This window comes from Colius striatus, chromosome 14 (assembly GCF_028858725.1).
Source record: "Colius striatus isolate bColStr4 chromosome 14, bColStr4.1.hap1, whole genome shotgun sequence".
NCBI classification, from domain to species: Eukaryota; Metazoa; Chordata; class Aves; order Coliiformes; family Coliidae; genus Colius; species Colius striatus.
In genome coordinates this window covers 11,861,870-11,879,043 of record NC_084772.1, presented here as the reverse complement: position 1 = coordinate 11,879,043, position 17,174 = coordinate 11,861,870, and the positions used below count along the sequence as shown (strand labels likewise).

Genomic DNA, 17,174 nt, shown 5'->3' with positions numbered 1-17,174 from the left:
GCCTAGTACTTCAGTCTGTTTCTTCTACCATTCTGTATTTCATTTTTAAAGATAAATGGTTCTACCTGGGATGGCTCATTTTTTTTTTGGTTTATATAATAAATAATATCCCTATAAGGATTGCTGTCTCGAGGCTCTCTGAAATAATTATTCCACTTGAGGAACACTTCTGAAATACACTATGGAAGAAACAGTACTAAAACTACACTAGTCAGTTGTTACTTAGATTCTCTATAGTGAAAGCATAAAGCTTTCTGTGAACATTTATATGAAAAATTCTTAAAAATACAAGTTTATGAATCTGCAATATTGTGTCCAGTTCTGGGCCCCTCAGTTCAAGATGGTCAAGGAGCTGCTGGAGAGAGTTCAGAGCTAGGCCACAAAGATGATAGAGTAGAGCATCTCCCTTGTGATGAAAGGCTGAGGGAGCTGGGACTCTTTAGTTTGGAGGAGACTGAAGGGTGACCTCATTAATATTTACAAATATATAAAGGGAAGATGTCAGGAGGATGGAGCCAGGCTGTTCTCAGTGATGTCCAGTGATAGGATAAGGGGCAATGCATACAAGCTGGAACATAAAAGGTTCCAAAGAAATACGAAGAAGAATTTCTTCACTGTGAGGAGCACTGGAACAGGCTGCCCAGAGGGGTTGTTGTGTCTCCTTTTTCTGGAGACATTCAAACCCACCTGGATGAATTCCTGTGTGACCTGCTCTAGGTGGCCCTGCTCTGGCAAGGGGGTCTCTTGCAAGCCTTGAGATTGAAATAATTTCTGGTCACGCTGAAGACTCTGTCCAAGGAGATGAGTTATTTGGGCCTTGTAATTCTGAGAAGATATGCTTGAGTATCTTTAGCCAAAGTCCTTATTGTTGAAAAAGATTGGTGAGATAGTCATTATCCAAAAAGAACATGCAAAGAAATTATATTCCCTGCCAACCGTAAGCAGTGGTTGATTCAGATCAACTATGGGTGTTTCCATTTGCTTTCTTAGTGTTTTCTTTAGACTGCTGTTTTATTTCATGTGAGATTCAACGTTGCTGTTTCAAAATCTAACTCTATTTAAGAATTTTCACCTGATTTTAGAAGCATATGTATTGTTCATTGCATCCTTAAGTCTTTCTTAGAAAATAGGATTTACTGATGTGAGAGTTGCACTACATCTCTGCTTATCTCAATCTCTGGTTCTCAAGAACTGACCAGTAGGAAACACTGTCTGAGTGAGTCTGCTACATGCTTCACCTGGTACAATGTTTTCTTTTCCAGAAAATAGTAGAGACTTCAATGGTGGTTTTGGGTCAGAGTTGTACCTGGGTCCTCTTTTTTAGTAGCCACCAGTATGAACTTAATACTTTAAGTTCATTCATAGTTTTGTTTTTTTGCAGTGTCCTATGGCAATCAATTAATTCTTGTCTCTCTTTTGCCTGTTTGCTTACCACACCTAATCTGTGATGATTTTGTGGGGCATCCCAGTTCTTATATTTTGAGGAATAGTGAATACTCATTCTTTGCATGTTCTTTTTGGACTTTTTGTGACTTTTATAGACCGTTGTAACACAGACAAATCTTTTCCAGAGTGAAGAATCCTAATATCTCTTTGTAAGAATGGTGCATTGCACCTCATACAGTTATTGTTGTCTTTTTTATAGTGTCTTTTCTAGTTTCTTTTTTAGGTAATGAAATGATGAATGTACTAATACTCAGTTCATCGAGAGTAAACGAATATTAGGTGAACATCTCTTTATTTCTTTGAACAGCAGGTGTGCAGTCTTTTAAGTCTTGGAATCCTGGATGTGAAAGTGATTTAGGTTTTATGTGCATCTGATAAGTGGTAAATCATAAGTGGTAAATACAGTGCTTAATATTTTGTAAACTTAATTCCACCGTTAAAGTGCATTACTTTTGCTTGTAAACGAGTATATAGATAATTGATCTATATATTTTGTTTTCAGGAATCTGAAAGACTATGTGACAAGCTGCTTTTAAGACAAAGGATGAACTTATTGTCCCAGATGTCTGCTACTCCAATAGACTGCTTATTTAAGGTTAATAACTATTATGGCAGAATACATGTATACTTAACGTATTGCACATTTATATCACTTCTGTTCTGCAGTTTTCTGAAATGTAATGCAGTTTAATTACTTTAGTACCACAAAATGTCTTTTAGTAGATGCTAAAACTGTGTTTTGAAACTAGTTCATTTCTATGCCAAAATGTTACCGAGTTAATATAATCTTATGGATTTCAGCAGATGATATAAAATATGGAAGCAAATGAGGATGAAATGCTACTACTGTTAGTACTGATTGGCCCATTTAATGCACTGGTGTGATATTGCTATCTGTTTGTGTCTCACAGATTTAGTTCTTGAAATTGAAAATATTCTCTGAAATAATTTAAATGTGATCACCTGACAGCTACTTCATATTATATGTTAATCTCATATGGTCATTCTAAAAGAATGTTGTCTTTACAAGGACACAAAGCAGAGCTTCTAATTATATGTGTTCACAGCCTATGGCTAGAGACTTAGTAATTTTATAGAAATGTTTTGGCACAGAGGGAACTCAATTTCGTGACTGAGTCTAAAGAGAACAATAAGAATTGTTTTAATTTTTTATAGAAAGTGAAGTAAGCCAAGAACAGATTATTTTTAATACTGAATGCTCATTAGGAGGTTTTGTGCTGTGACATTGTTCATTTCTGCTCTCTAATGCTTGAATATGTCTTTTTTTAATCGGTTCCTTTCATTTTGTGCTTCAGTAAATTACTCTATTTTGTGTGAGGTTTTTTTCTTCTTAAAAGGATACTTTTTATATTTGTTGCTCATCCTCTTTTCTTCTCTTGGCTTTTTGTAGCACATTGCTTCAGGAAATCAGGAGGAAGTGGAGCGATTACTAAGTCAAGGTGACAGTGATAAGGACACTGTACAGAAAATGTGTCATCCGCTCTGTTACTGTGACAAATGTGAGAAGCTGGTTTCTGGGTAAGCACTTTCCATCTCCACAAATACACAAAAAGCTATGCAGAAGTCTTCATCTGAGACTTGCTTTACATAGTACACTGCTCTTTTGGCTATAGAGGAAGTTGGTAGCACTTCAGGATGTAATAGAGAGTGTACATTCAGATGGTTTGAAAAAGCATAAAAGAAGTATTAGAATAGTGAATGCCTTGGAACCAGCCAGTTTTGTGATGGAGGGTCTATGTCCTTTGGTAAACACAATGGGAAATATTTCTTCTCTTGAACGTAATTTGCACCTCTTGGACAAAACCATATCTCTTCACAAAATTTTAAACTCTCTACAGAATAATTTGTCACTCTGTTGGCCTTGGCAATTTTTCTCTCCTCCTTACCTCTGCTGTATAGGTAACTAAGGTGCTTTTAAACCATTATGTTTTAAAGGAAACGGAATGATCCTTCCATTATCACTCCATTTTCCCGAGATGACCGGGGATATACGCCGCTTCATATAGCTGCTATTTGTGGTGAGTGGTGTTGGTTTTCTTCACCGGTGTTTCCTATTCCTTATCTTTATGTTACCATGTTTTCCAGCTTTGCCTTAGTGTGTGAATTTTGCATTCAATTGTTTTCTAATTATTTGCTATGGAAATTGGTATCTTGGCTTGTGCCTTAGTGGGTACCACAGTAGTTATTTCTTCAGTTGTGGGAAAAAGTAAAAATGTGTCATCAGAAACAGGTCTTGCTCTAAAGAACTGTCAGATTGAGAAATTAATCTTTTATCTTTCCTGCAGCTGACTGCACATGCTAGATCCATGCTATCTTCTGTCTTGTTATGATCATTATGCCATTGATCTTGCAATTATTAGAAGACGTTTTAATTTTCTTAGTGAGTTTTTTTTTTAGTAAATAATTTTTTTTTTAATATTATTCTCAGTCCCAGTAGGAGAGTATTTTGTGTGAAGTAGCTTTATTTTCTCTTTTTACTCCTAAGACACAAGCTTTAACTGGAGGTTCTTTTATGGAGCTTTGACCTTGAGTCATTTGCATTAAAACCCTAAATGCCAAGAAGGTGGATATACAGTACATAGAAACATAATACCCAGAAATGCAGAGTGTCTTGCTTTATAGTTTATGTTTGAATTTGCACAGGAATATTGCTGCTTTTCAGTATTTACTTCTTCCTTTCAATGTCTGCATCTTTTTAAAGGGCAAACATCGTTGGTGGATTTACTAGTAGCCAAAGGAGCTGTTGTCAATGCTACTGATTACCATGGTTCAACTCCACTTCACCTTGCCTGTCAGAAGGGATATCAAAATGTTACAGTAAGCACCAAAAAGTTTCATTAGAAATAAAAAGGAAGACTTACCCTAAGTAATAAATATGTACTACTCTTATTCTACTGTTACTGTCATTTATATCTTCTGAAAAGCTTTTATCAGAACTGTTTTTGCTCTCAGAATTGAGGATCTTTTATCGTCGTAGTTTGCATGATATTTTATTTTATCCTAAACTGCAAGGTTTTCAGCCATTCATAATAACCCAGCAGTTGACAGCAGTGCATGTCTAATAATTAATTCCTTTTATTAATACAAAACTCTAATACATAGTACAAACGGAGAGCCTGTTACCATGTCTGATCTTGATGAAGACAAAACAACCATTGCAGTCATTGAAATGAATTAAATGACTTCACATTGTTTAATGTAGTTCCACAGTCTATCCTAATAATCATGTACTTGAATTTTAGACACATGAGATTTTTCAACTAGCATTGTTGATATCAAACTGTCTTCACTTACACAGGCTCTTCAAATACAGGATAAATTATCACGCAGCATATGTATTCCAACGTTTGCTGCAGTAGATAATTCATTTTTTCAATGACAACTCTGAATATGTAAGAGTCAGCCTTTATTTGGTTCTTGGGATAGGGTAAAACCAATACTGTAATGCCAAGAGGGTAATATCTGAAGCTGGGCACTTAGCTAACTTTTTGTGAAGTGCTTCATCATACTTGAAGCTTCAAGGAATCTACAGACTAAAAATTGTTTGTCCATTAATTATTTAGTTACTTAAATGTCTGCTTCTGTTTTTCTTTTAAGCTTCTCTTATTGCACTATAAGGCAAGTACTGATATTCAGGACAATAATGGAAATACTCCACTTCATTTAGCGTGCACTTACGGTCAAGAGGATGTAAGTAATTGTTTTGTAACAAACTAAATGGACATTCTAGTGGAATAGAATTAAATTGTGATGGAAATTTGCACTGAAGTTACATATTTCTAAAAGTTAATTAAAAAGATATGGAGGCTAACTAATGCTGTTAATTAGGACTTTATTCAGTAGTTCATAGTGATTTTAATGAAATATTCACATTAAAGATAGTATTGTGCACATTTTGTTGAGTTATTCAACTCTTTGTTTAATGCAACTGAATAGTAAAAGCCCTTTAGACAATGGGTTATATAAGCAGCGATGAAACAAACCTTTTTAGAATTGCACGTTATATAAATTGAGAGACAATACTATAATTTATTGATAGCTTTTCTTTTCTTCCCAGTGTGTCAAAGCTTTAGTCTACTATGATGTGCATTCCTGTAGACTAGATATTGGTAACGAAAAGGGAGATACTCCTCTTCATATAGCTGCTCGCTGGGGCTATCAAGGGATCATAGAAGTGCTTTTGCAAAATGGGGCAAATCCAGAAATTCAAAACCGGATGAAAGAGACGTCCCTACAGTGTGCATTAAATTCCAAGGTATTCCTCCTTACCTCCTGTCTTGATTTCTTTCTGATGCAATTCCAGTGAGGGGTAGATGCTTACCTTCTAATAGGATTTTGTGGTCTGGTGTGACTAAAGTGAAAATACATGTTTCGCTTTAAGGAAGAGGGTCACTTTTTAAATCTAACAGCACGAATACAGTCTGTGCTATAGAACATAAACTTGTAAATGGTACTTGTAGTCTGCTCACTCATAATCTGTTACTAATACTAGATTGTTGGCTAATTTGTGTTTCTATCAGTAGATTGCTCTTTAAATGAAGTTACATTGGTTCTCTTTATTACATTTCTATGCAGATTTTGTCATTGATGGAGTCAAACTGTCTAACATTTGAAAGAGCACAGTGTGCTTCTGAGGTAACAACCAATGCAAATTGCTAAACATTTTTGTGTACCTTTAGCTTGCTTAAACTGTTATCTAACTTATTCTGTTTTGTTTTGCTTTCTTTGCCAACTTCAAGTCACCGCTTAGGTCTCCTCAGTGCTCAACAGAAACTTTCAGCAGAGGATCATCTGTCTCAAGCCTATCATCGACATCAACTGATATAAGGCAAGAAGAAGTAAAGAGTAGTTATAAAGAGGTAAGACTGAGGTGAAATTTTGACAATAAGCAAAGGAAAGGAAGCTGAGAAGGAAGCTAGAAGAGTAATATTTTGCAATGCTGTTTTAAATCATGTCAGGAATAACCTTCTGTCTGGTTTGGAAAATTACAGGCTGCTATCCTTAGGTGCTTGTCACCTCACTATCTCAACACTTATTTTTATATGGTATCAGCTGCTCTACTGGTTATTTCTGGGTAAAAATTGAAAGCGTATTTGGGGTAGATGATGAGATTTACTGCAGTTAACTAGATAATTTGAGAATTTGTTGATCTTTGCAAAGCTACAATGGCAGTCAGTGCCCCAAGGACCTTGCTGTCCTTTCCGGAAATTAAATGCCGTTGTTAACTTACAGAATCTGTCAGGGTAAATAGACTAGTACAGGCATACTGGCCAACAACTTAACAAGCTAGAATGTTAAGACAGCTTTTCAAAATAAGCACAGGGAATCAATTTTGTAACATGTGAAGTATGTGTATGTACTAAATACCTTGCACATATATGTTTGCTGATTTTGCCCTGTTCACACCAAGCTGCCATCCTCTGAAATTTTTCATGAAGGACCTCAGATCCATACTTTCCATCTAAGACTGTCCTAAGACTGTCATATCACCACTCCTTCTGATGCTGCTCTATTTTTTTCCCAGTCCTCTTGCTCCATTTTTTTTTTTCAAATTTACCTGCTTAGTATTTTTGTTTCTGCCCATATCACCTATTGTCAAATTCTTCTATTTCCTACTATTAAAAGGCTCTCTTGACAACAGTTTCCTTTTTCTGAAAACGTTCAAGAAACTCAAAGTTGTAAAATCTGACTGGACAATATTACTTCATGCTTCATTATCCGCGACTGTACGAGTAACTGAATGTATGAGTTTACCTCCCTGTTTGTACAGTCAGTCACTCTAAACAAGATCTGTTGTACATAAAAGTTCATTTATTGATTTAGGATTTATTTTTCTTTAAGGGAACAAATTTATCACACCCAAGACCTAAGACTGTAGTTCAAACCAGGGAAAAAGATTACAAGGAGCTTACACCTTAAATTCTTGGCATTAATGACCTTCTCCTGTAATCCAGCTTTAGTTCAGCCAAGTTTCACATGGGCTCACTGCTCTTATTCTTACTAAGCAAAGAGGCAGGAATCTAATCCTGAGAGAGATCTGTGAAGGGAATGCCAATGGAAGTAATGTGAAGCTGATAAGGTCAGTTTTCCAGACTTGAAGGTTTAGAGTGTTGATTAAGGAGACGTAGTTGGATCTTAGTATTGTTTAATAATCAATACTGCTGGTGTATAAAACTCTTTGCTTAAATCAACCAATCATAGTATATGTTTTGTTGTGTGGCTTCTTTACAACTTTGAAAAGGGAGAGTAAAAGAGCCAGGAATGTAAATTTGGAACTTTCTCTGTTGGAACTAGTAACTACTTGCACAATTTCTGTTCAGCAACTGAAAAAAATAGCACAAAGATGATTAAATGATGTTTCAGTAATCTGCAGAAGTGCCTGTTGATAGTACCAATGGAATATCACTGTCCTTTTAGTGGCATTATCCCATTTCTATCACGTTCTATCTCAACCCTTTCATTCAGAGTAGAGAACCAGAGGACAGGCAAAGAGACAAGCACCTCTCATTCTCTTGCTTTCATAAGCAATTAGAGGGATCAGGGGAGTGGGATCAGAGCACTGCAGAGCATCTTACATCTCTTCTTCCCTCCACTTGCCTCTTTTCTTCCTGCATAGCTCATAAACAGGAGAACACCTACACCAAGCAGTCATGTTCAGGCATTAGCTGGCCTGAGCATACACAGACTTAACTGGTCTAATGCTGGTCCCTTGGAATAAGTCCCTTGAGTTGAAGAGTCTTGGCTTTTGTTAATGCTGCAAACCTGTTGATATTTATGTTTTTCAGTTTTTAAGTAAGAAAACAAATTTCATACTAAAAATTGAGATAGATTTGTAAATGTTTGGTTTTTAACATGGGAATAAACCAATATTCTGCAGATGTCATCAATTGAAAGCATCTTTTTAATCTTAGGACTATTGTTTCTCTAATAGCAAAATAAAACTTGCCATCCTTTGTGCTTCTGGTAGCATGTAGTAGTTCAACAAAAGTCCAAAATCAGGAGAGAAATTTGCCTCGAGTAGGAATTTTTAATGTTAGGTTTGCAACAGAAGCACATGATCAACTGCTGCTGAAGTGGCATAATAATGTGTATCAGCTTACATGGCTTTGTTTATGTGTGGACTACTTGTCCTCTATTTAGGTAAGTACTGTTGATCTTTAACTAAGCAAGTCAGAGATCATCAAATGGCCACAGATCTTGCACAGGTTTTGTATTTCATAAAGGATGAAGATTTTTCCTCTAAAACCTTATCAACAAATATGAAATGGGCCAGCAGTAATCCTACCACATGAGCTTAGGGGGTTAGTAAAGGGCACAGGATTTTCAGTGTACAATTTAATACCAATACTAGCTAAACAAATACATTGTTTTTTTCATATATAGGTGGAAAAACTCCTAAGAGCAATTGCAGATGGAGATCTGGAAATGGTGAGTGTCGGAATGGCTGTTGAATACGATTGCAATTGAAGTGTATCTCATTGAAATTGAGGAAATTATTTGTAAATAATATTACACAAAGAGTATTTTGGGTAATAACCTTTCTTTGGCAACAACCAAAATCAGCTGATTTTCTACAAAGAATATGAGGTATTGTACATTGAGGAAAATGTGAAACTGTCAAGCTCCTGGGAAGTGACAGACCTAAGAAAAGTCAGTGCCCCTGCTGAGTTCTGGATATTGGTTAAATGTAATCATCCTTGTCACTTGTTTCATCTTTTGCTTTAATGAATATAAAATTCATATTGATCTGAGCTGTCACAAATCATCTGAGCTAAAGGGATTTGGAAGGTTCGAGAATAGGTGAACACTGAAGTCTTGATTAGGCAGCAGGAAGTCATTTATTATTTACTGCACTGCTGTACTTGGTGAGCTTTCTAGCTGCTTTGTCAACAAAACCATCTGAGTTTTTTTTAGTTTGGTCTGTGGGCAGCTGATGCCAGGAGGTGGCTGTGTAGTCTTCCCGTGATAGTCCCAAGTGTATATTTGTGAAATCTTACTCGTCTACATAGGCAAAGTTATTAGGACATAGAACCTTTGGACTCTGTAAAGAAGGACTTGCTTTCTATGCCAGGTACGTTATCTCTTGGAATGGATGGAAGAAGACTTAGAAGATGAGGACGACACAGTCAGTACATCAAAACCAGAGTTCTGCCATCCATTATGCCAGTGCTCAAAATGTGGGCCAGCACAAAAGGTTGGAATATTCATACCATAAAACAATACTTTATGTTCTTGTAATGTACCTTTTAGCTCTAGGATAAAAACATTCATATTGCCCACCCTCTGTATTTCTGTCTAAAAAGCAATGAAATACAAACATATCTTAAGGGAGTCTGACTGATGTAATTAAATTGTTCTTTTAATTGAAGTATAGAAAGTTTTACATACAGGAATGGTATTTAAAGACTTTCTCAATTTCTAATGAAGTGAAAAAACTTTAGGATTTATGGACTGCTGTCATCAAGGTTTGGACAACTTGGAATAAATGAGAGGAATATTTTTCTAAGCCTTAGTTTTACCTGTTTTTCTTTTATAGTTTACATTGCTAACTGTCACAGAGTATCTGCTAATCACTTTAGCAAGGAATACCTGCTAATCCTATAATCAATGTAATGCTGATAAAGCCTTTTTTAATTGCATAACATCCTTCACACAAGCTATAACTAAAACCTCTTCAGAGATTAATGTAATTGCAAAGATGTACACTGCAATTGCAAAGACTTCCTTTCCTCTTCTTTTACCACAGACTGTAGAGGAGAATCAGGCTTTACAATATGCTTAAAAAAAATCTCAGACTTATTTAAGTAAGATTCCAACTTATTGGAAATAGAAAACCAATTACTTTCCTTTTCAGGAAGAAAATGTATTACTGTGTCTGAAGGTATATATAACTGGTTAAGTCAATGCAAAATAAAGTAAAAATCTTCAGTCTACTGGCTACTTTGAGGTAACAGTATCCATATCACTTAAGTGAGAAAATGTAAGATGGCTTAACTTATCTTCTTCTAAATTCCTCACTGCTACCTTATATATCTTTTGTGTGGGCTAAGAGTATGCCAGTTGTCCTTAAATGCTTCATGTTCACACCGTGCTTTATTCTCTGCTAAGGTGCGTTCATGCACCCTTGGATCCTCAGGGATCACATGCTGAAGAAGCCAGAACTTGAAACCATAAAGTTCATCTTATTGACAACAGGGGAAGGACTGGTATTTGCTGTAGAATTTACTTGTCTACTGAATGAAAAGTAGAAGGAACTTGTCAACTAATTTTAAACACTGTATTAGATAGGCACACATTTAAAAACCACACTGAGAATAGGCAAAATGAAAGATTGTCTGCCTCTGTAACTGTTGGGCACCTACACAATTTGTAGGATCTTCTGTACTACTGTGTAAACTGCCTTCAAGGTAGTTGCCTTGTCTTGACTTTGCATGGGAGTCTGTTCTCTGGGCCAGTGTTACTCCCATGTGAATAAAACTAAGCAACCTTTGCTGCTTTAACCTCTTTTAAAAAATCATGAATACTTTGCCTGGAATTTCTCTATATGAAGCTATCATATTGGAAGAAAAGAGAGAAAAATAAACTTCATTACTCTGTTGAAAAATATTACCAAGCTGCTCTGGTTTACTCTTTTCTTGAAAGTGTCAAATGAGGCTCCCTAGCAGAAGATTTTGTAATGTCCATCTAGCCGTTTCGGTTATACTCAGCAGGTATTTGGCTGCTTTTTGGTCAACAGAAGGTAGCAGGATTAATTGTGGGGGTTTTTGTATTTTCCTCAACAGAAATTTTCAAGGATCTCTGCTAATGGACTTGGAGTAAATGTGTCAAATCAAGATGGTTTTACACCATTGCATATGGCTGCACTGCATGGACACTCTGAGCTTGTTTCTCTCTTGTTGAAACATGGAGCCAGTATCAGTGCCAAGAATGCAGAACATGCAGTTCCTCTTCATCTCGCCTGCCAGAAAGGTCACTTCCAGGTAATAGCCTTTTCATAAATTTAAGCTAAATAAACACTTAACCACCAACAAAAAACTGTTTTGTGAAATTATCAACAAGACTAAACCAGTAACTGTGGAAGTTACTTTGTCATTTCTCTTTTTTCTTTGAATGTCTGAAGTCTCCAGTTGGAAAGGGGATCTTTCAACTGAAAGTTTCAGTAGGGACCTTTATTTTCTAAATGACCTGAAATAATGGTTTAATGGAAGTGCTGTGAATTGCTACTGCCATACATCAGACACTGTAAAAATGTGTTCTGCGGACAAATCTTTCTATATATTTTGTCTCTGTATTGTCTATTCAAGGAGGTTATGTGTATATCTCTTGATGCCATGGACTTGCTATCTTCAGTAGACACGGTATTAAATATTTCTGTGTCTTCAACTGATTTAAGTAGATTATGATTCAAGTGGAGCTCTCAGGATAGCAAGTAACCTCAGACTTCAAGTCAGGGAAATGTAAGCAGTGAAGGAGAAACATGAGCTAATGAGGAGAGAATATTCATACGAGAGGTAGAGTAAAGCAGAGAGGAAGAAAAACAATCATGAAGAGGCAGGTGCAGACAGGCAAACGAGAATATGCAGAAAAGAAGAAAACAAGTGTTTTAAGAATAAGGAGATAAGGACTATAAGAGGGAAAAAAGAGAATTGTGAAGATGATAGGGAGACAAAACACTAAGGAAGCAAGAAGAAAATGACAATACAACTGAAACTTGTAGGCTAATGAAGATTAGTTTATGGAATATTTACAATGTAAAGAATTCCTTCCACGTGTTCTGACGAGCTCAGAAAGGGCAAAAGGATGCTGGTAAAATATGAAAATTAGTGTGATAGGAAGAGATGCTTGTTGTTATCATCTCTTTGGAAAAGATGAGACTCATTTTCTCCATCCTTTTTTATTTCATTTCTTCTTCTTGAATCCTACACGTAAAAGAAAAAAGTTAAAAACCAAAAAGGAGTGAGCCTTCACTGCACTGTTATGGTTAACTGGTATCTCAAATGAAAATGTTACTTTCTTCAATAGGTGGTAAAGTGTCTGATGGATTACAACGCTAAACAAAATAAAAAGGATATATATGGAAATACTCCTTTAATTTATGCATGCTTGAGTGGCCAGTATGAGATTACTGCCTTGTTGTTACAGGTAAGATCACTGAGAAAAGAACATTCCAAATAGTGTTTCTTATGTGATATCTGTGCTTATCCAGTACTTGGGGTCAGTATTTTTAGTTATGCATTTCTCTGTCAAAACTACTCAGGGAAAAAAACGGGAGTATTTGTTATCAAGCTCCTTTCAGTCCCTTCCCATCAAGTTTTTTTATTAGATAAATGTCACTTTACTATTGTACAACAAGTTGGTTTTGTGAAATTTTTCTGTAGCAGGCATTAGAGTTTCTTGCTTATGACTCTGTCACATAGGATTTTTTGTGGTCTGGGTTTGGTGGTTTTTAAACTCTCTCTTAAACATGGAATATGTAGTAGATAGACATAAAAATTGAATGAGCTGATCTGTGAAATTGTAGCTATGAGAGAGGAGGAAATAATATGATCAGGTGGGTTATTGTTGAACTGGTGATTGCTAGCATATGCTTTCTGTGTTTGTGTACAGCTACAAAGCTTCTGTTGCACTGTTCTCATTCATACATTGACAAAGAGAGAAAAGCAAAATAGTAACATGCTATCTCCATTTCATACTATTCTATCTTCAACTTTGTCTTGCCATCCAGCATGGAGCTTCTGTTAACATTTCTAATGCCAAAGGAAACACAGCACTGCACGAGGCCGTGATAGGGAGGAATGAAACCCTGGTGGACTTGCTCCTTCAGAATGGTGCAATGACACACATACGCAATGACAGGAACTATACCCCTGCAGACTGCGCGGAGCCGGTGAGTGCAGGAAGCTCACTTCTGGTGTTAGATTGTCCTCAAGTTCCATATGCATAACAGATACAGCTGTTTGCCACAACAATATTTGCCAAGACTTCTGTATTAAATAATTGTGTGTGAGATGACGATTGAGATGCCTGTTCATTGTACAATATACCTGTGGTTTACGAAACCTGTTGTGTTTCTAAAATAAGTTATCCTAGACAAAAAAGGAAGAGTCTAGAAAGGGCGAAAGCACATATGTAAATGGAAATTATATTAAAATCTATGCTAGTAATGGCAGAGAGAGCAGAACAAACATTGAATGTAGGCAAATGAACACCTTGTCTTTATACATATCAGAGGCTTAAATAACCTCTGATATGTAGTGTAATGACAACAGAGTTCTCTACTGAATATGATTTAGTATCACCATTTAAGCTGAAATTAGCTTAACCATAAGTAATATATTTTAAAATAGTAGTTCAAGACCACAAAATCATCACACCAGTACAGTGCAACTTGTGGGACACTGATTTTTTCACTACTCAAATTGATACAATTGAAAGTTTGTGTTTGTGATGAGGTATTTTTGTGTGTGTTACTTTCACTTTGGCAGCACTTTATTAACACATAGTCTGCATAGTCCAGAATCCTAAATTGTACTGATGTTTTTCTTTTTCTTTAATATTGGTGAAAATGGAAACTTTTAAAATTAAGAATTCAAATGTCATTAAGTTGCTGGAAACAGCACCAAGCTATGCACCTGCATCAGTAGAAGGAGAAAAGGATTGTGAACAGCATGCTACTATCAAGATAAGAAAAAAAGGTACATGTCATTTCCACTGGTATGAATAAAAAGGGATTTAGAAATTAATATTTTATAGAATTGATTTACATATAATTAACAGTTGATTAAAGACCTAAAATACTATTAACTAAATGCAGCAGACTTTCTATTTTCATGACATTGCTGCAAACTCAGTTTTCACTTTATTGGGGATATGTGGACATTTTACATACAAAAGCATTTATATTTATAAAAAATGCCACATTTGAGATGATAGAATTAATCCACTAATAATTGTCCATTTCAGTACAAAGTAAAACTGGTTAATTTAAATAATCTCTAGTTGTCATTGGCAGTTTCCCTAAACAGGTTAGGGATTGACCCTTCCTTTAGTTGCTGTCTCTCATATTGTGGGACAGAAATAAGAGCTATAACAGTAACCGGCTAACTCATTAAGCATGGTTTCCAAAAGAATCACTTTCAGTAAATGGCAGCATGTTCTACTGTCTAACTACTGTGTTGAGACATGGTACGGTTTGATGGAGCTGAGCTGATGTAATAGCTTATTGCCACTTTGAAGAGATGGTGTTACTCATCCATCCTCACCCCTTCCCTCTCACCCTCAGCTTCTGGTCTTGCTTATTCACTACTTTCCTTAAACTGGCTCAGAAGTTTTTCAGATGTCTTTTCAAGCTGATACAATTCACTAACCTAGGGCAAGAGGTGTACCAAGTTTTGTGCTGAGCATAACAAAGGACCTGCTGCTACTAGGTCTGTGGAAAGATGATGATGAGGCTGCATGAGCAGGAATTAGGGAAGATGAGGAGCTGGAATGCTCATTTTAGCATCCATGAGTTTTAGTTAAGCTTTTAAAAATAACTTTTGCCTGCTTCCCTGGGAGAGATTGTGGATGTTTCATTACTACAGAATTTATCACAGTATGCTGGCATTCAAGATTGATATAGTTCTGTCAAATATGACAATAGTTCTAAAAACGGGGAGATGAGTAAGTATTATTAATGAAGAGGTAGCATAGCATCCGTGTGTTAATATAGGTTTGTATAAATTGGAATTAATTCTGAAGTCTAGAATGATAGTCTCTTCAGAAGCTTGGCCAGTCATACTTATCTGATGAAGAATGCTTGCTCCTTCAATTTAAAACGCTATAAAATTGCCAAAGATAAATTGTGACTCTGATTGAAGTTACTACTATTATAGTTTTGCTATAAAATGATAAATCTAATGTCAGTAGATAGCACTTTTCATTCAGAACTGTCATTTAAAAAATCCTGAAGTGTAACTCAATTGTAATTTTAGCTGCCTGTTCTTTTAAACCCCTAGTGAATTCTAAGCCATGTGAGAAAGCCGATGATCCCATAAGCAGACAACTTCAACTGGTCCAATCAATTAACAGATTTAACAAGTAAGCATAGAAGCTTCCTCAGAAGTATGTTTATTGTTTCCCATAACTAAACAAGAAATACAACTGTTAATAAAGCCTAAAAGGGGTCAAGCACTGTTGCACATCATGTATGACTGATTTGCCAGTAGATGTTAATCCTCAAGTCATGCACATTCCTGTTACTAGGCAGATGTTGCAGGTAGGACATGCTTATTGCTGGTGAGCAGCAGGAGGGCAAAGCTGGTCTGCACAGGAGTACCTGCAAATGTAGTTAACATTGGGTTTGCACTAATTCTTGGTGTAAAAATTCAGAATTTCAGAGCCAGGCTGCTTTTAAAAAATATTATCTTAGTGCTTCACTCAGTGGTTGGGCTTTGCCTATGATCTTCTTAAATGTTAATATATGTTCTGTGGTAAATACAGGAATATATGTTCCGAGGTAAATACAGGAAGCATTAGCAGGCTATCATTTTGAGGAGGTATTGTCAGAGAATGTCTCTGTTGAGGTACTGCCTTGTGGACTTTCTGTCATGGAGACTTCTGTGGAAAGACTTAGGTGGTTACATTTAATTTCTTTAAAATATTTTTTTTAGAGCAGAACATTTACGGAGAACAATAACAAGAGATAAAAGTGTCCCTAATTTTGACTCTCAGTTACTGCATCAGGTAAGTGGAAATAGCTGCTTGAATTAATTTTTTTTAATGTAGCAAATCTGGGCTTTTTGTCTGCTATTAATATAGATACGTATAACAGGAAAGTTTCTTTACTAGTGATCACTGAATCTCAAAAGTTCTGATCTGCTTGCTACATGGCTAATGTTTCATCATTGTTCAAACTTCCGTTGTACTTCTGTATCACCTCTTAAACATCTTATTCTTGCTTTTAAATTTCTTAAGCCTTTTATTGCAGGCTTCATCTGTGTCTTGTTATGTGACATGTCTAGCAAAATATAGGTTATAATCTAGGCTTGAAAAAACTCTACTACCTATATTCTATTATATTCTTATGCTCTATTTACTAGAGCCTTGTGAGGTTGAACATTTGCCTTGAGAATGCCAAATTAATGCATAAAACCATAATATTTTTTTTTTTTAGTGTTAATGATAATATCCCAGTATTTAATTAAACATGAGATTTAGATTTAATAATTGTGGATTGCTGTAGACATTATGTCATGTAAGTACAATAGACGTCAAAGAACTAATGTGTGACCGTGATATTTAACACTTTAACCATGTGTGACTGTCATGATTCTGTCAATATACAAGTCATACAGCTCAAAAATTGTTAACGGGATTAAATGTGTATAATCTCCATCTGAAGCTTTTTCAAGATCATTGCTATAATTTCAGTAAAAGGGTATCATCATTAATTTCTGCCTTTAGTTCCTATAGTAGGAAATCTGGTGTTGGCATGCTTGGGTTCTCTTCTTTATTTTAGTTTCTTATCTTAGTTATTTTCAGAGAACATCCACCCTGAAAGGGAAAAATCAGGAAGAGATGTGGAAGATAAGAATAGCTGGAATGACCAAAAAGAGTGTTTCAGGGGGATGGGGAGAGTGGGTGTCTCTTCTCTAACAGAGAAGATCTGGGAGCAGGGAAGTTTTGCCTTTGCCTTCAGCAGTGCCTGGTTGAGCCTGTCTGTATTG

General features: G+C 35.9%; 1 protein-coding gene across 5 annotated transcripts in view; it reads left to right on the top strand.

Moving 5' to 3' along the window:
* ANKRD27 (ankyrin repeat domain 27) overlaps window positions 1–17,174 on the top strand; it is a 38,592-nt gene that overhangs the window by 19,553 nt on the left and 1,865 nt on the right. For 3 of the 5 annotated variants that reach the window (XM_062007870.1, XM_062007869.1, XM_062007868.1), the window contains exons 13-28: window positions 1,949–2,041; window positions 2,858–2,985; window positions 3,403–3,485; window positions 4,169–4,284; window positions 5,065–5,157; window positions 5,525–5,722; window positions 6,043–6,102; window positions 6,207–6,326; window positions 8,851–8,895; window positions 9,539–9,661; window positions 11,250–11,447; window positions 12,490–12,609; window positions 13,193–13,354; window positions 14,054–14,162; window positions 15,465–15,546; window positions 16,119–16,191. In XM_062007870.1, coding sequence (XP_061863854.1) covers window positions 1,949–2,041; window positions 2,858–2,985; window positions 3,403–3,485; window positions 4,169–4,284; window positions 5,065–5,157; window positions 5,525–5,722; window positions 6,043–6,102; window positions 6,207–6,326; window positions 8,851–8,895; window positions 9,539–9,661; window positions 11,250–11,447; window positions 12,490–12,609; window positions 13,193–13,354; window positions 14,054–14,162; window positions 15,465–15,546; window positions 16,119–16,191 — 1,803 coding nt within the window. The remainder of the gene's footprint in view (window positions 1–1,948; window positions 2,042–2,857; window positions 2,986–3,402; window positions 3,486–4,168; window positions 4,285–5,064; window positions 5,158–5,524; window positions 5,723–6,042; window positions 6,103–6,206; window positions 6,327–8,850; window positions 8,896–9,538; window positions 9,662–11,249; window positions 11,448–12,489; window positions 12,610–13,192; window positions 13,355–14,053; window positions 14,163–15,464; window positions 15,547–16,118; window positions 16,192–17,174) is intronic. The other 2 variants (XM_062007871.1, XM_062007872.1) reach the window with 2 other exon arrangements.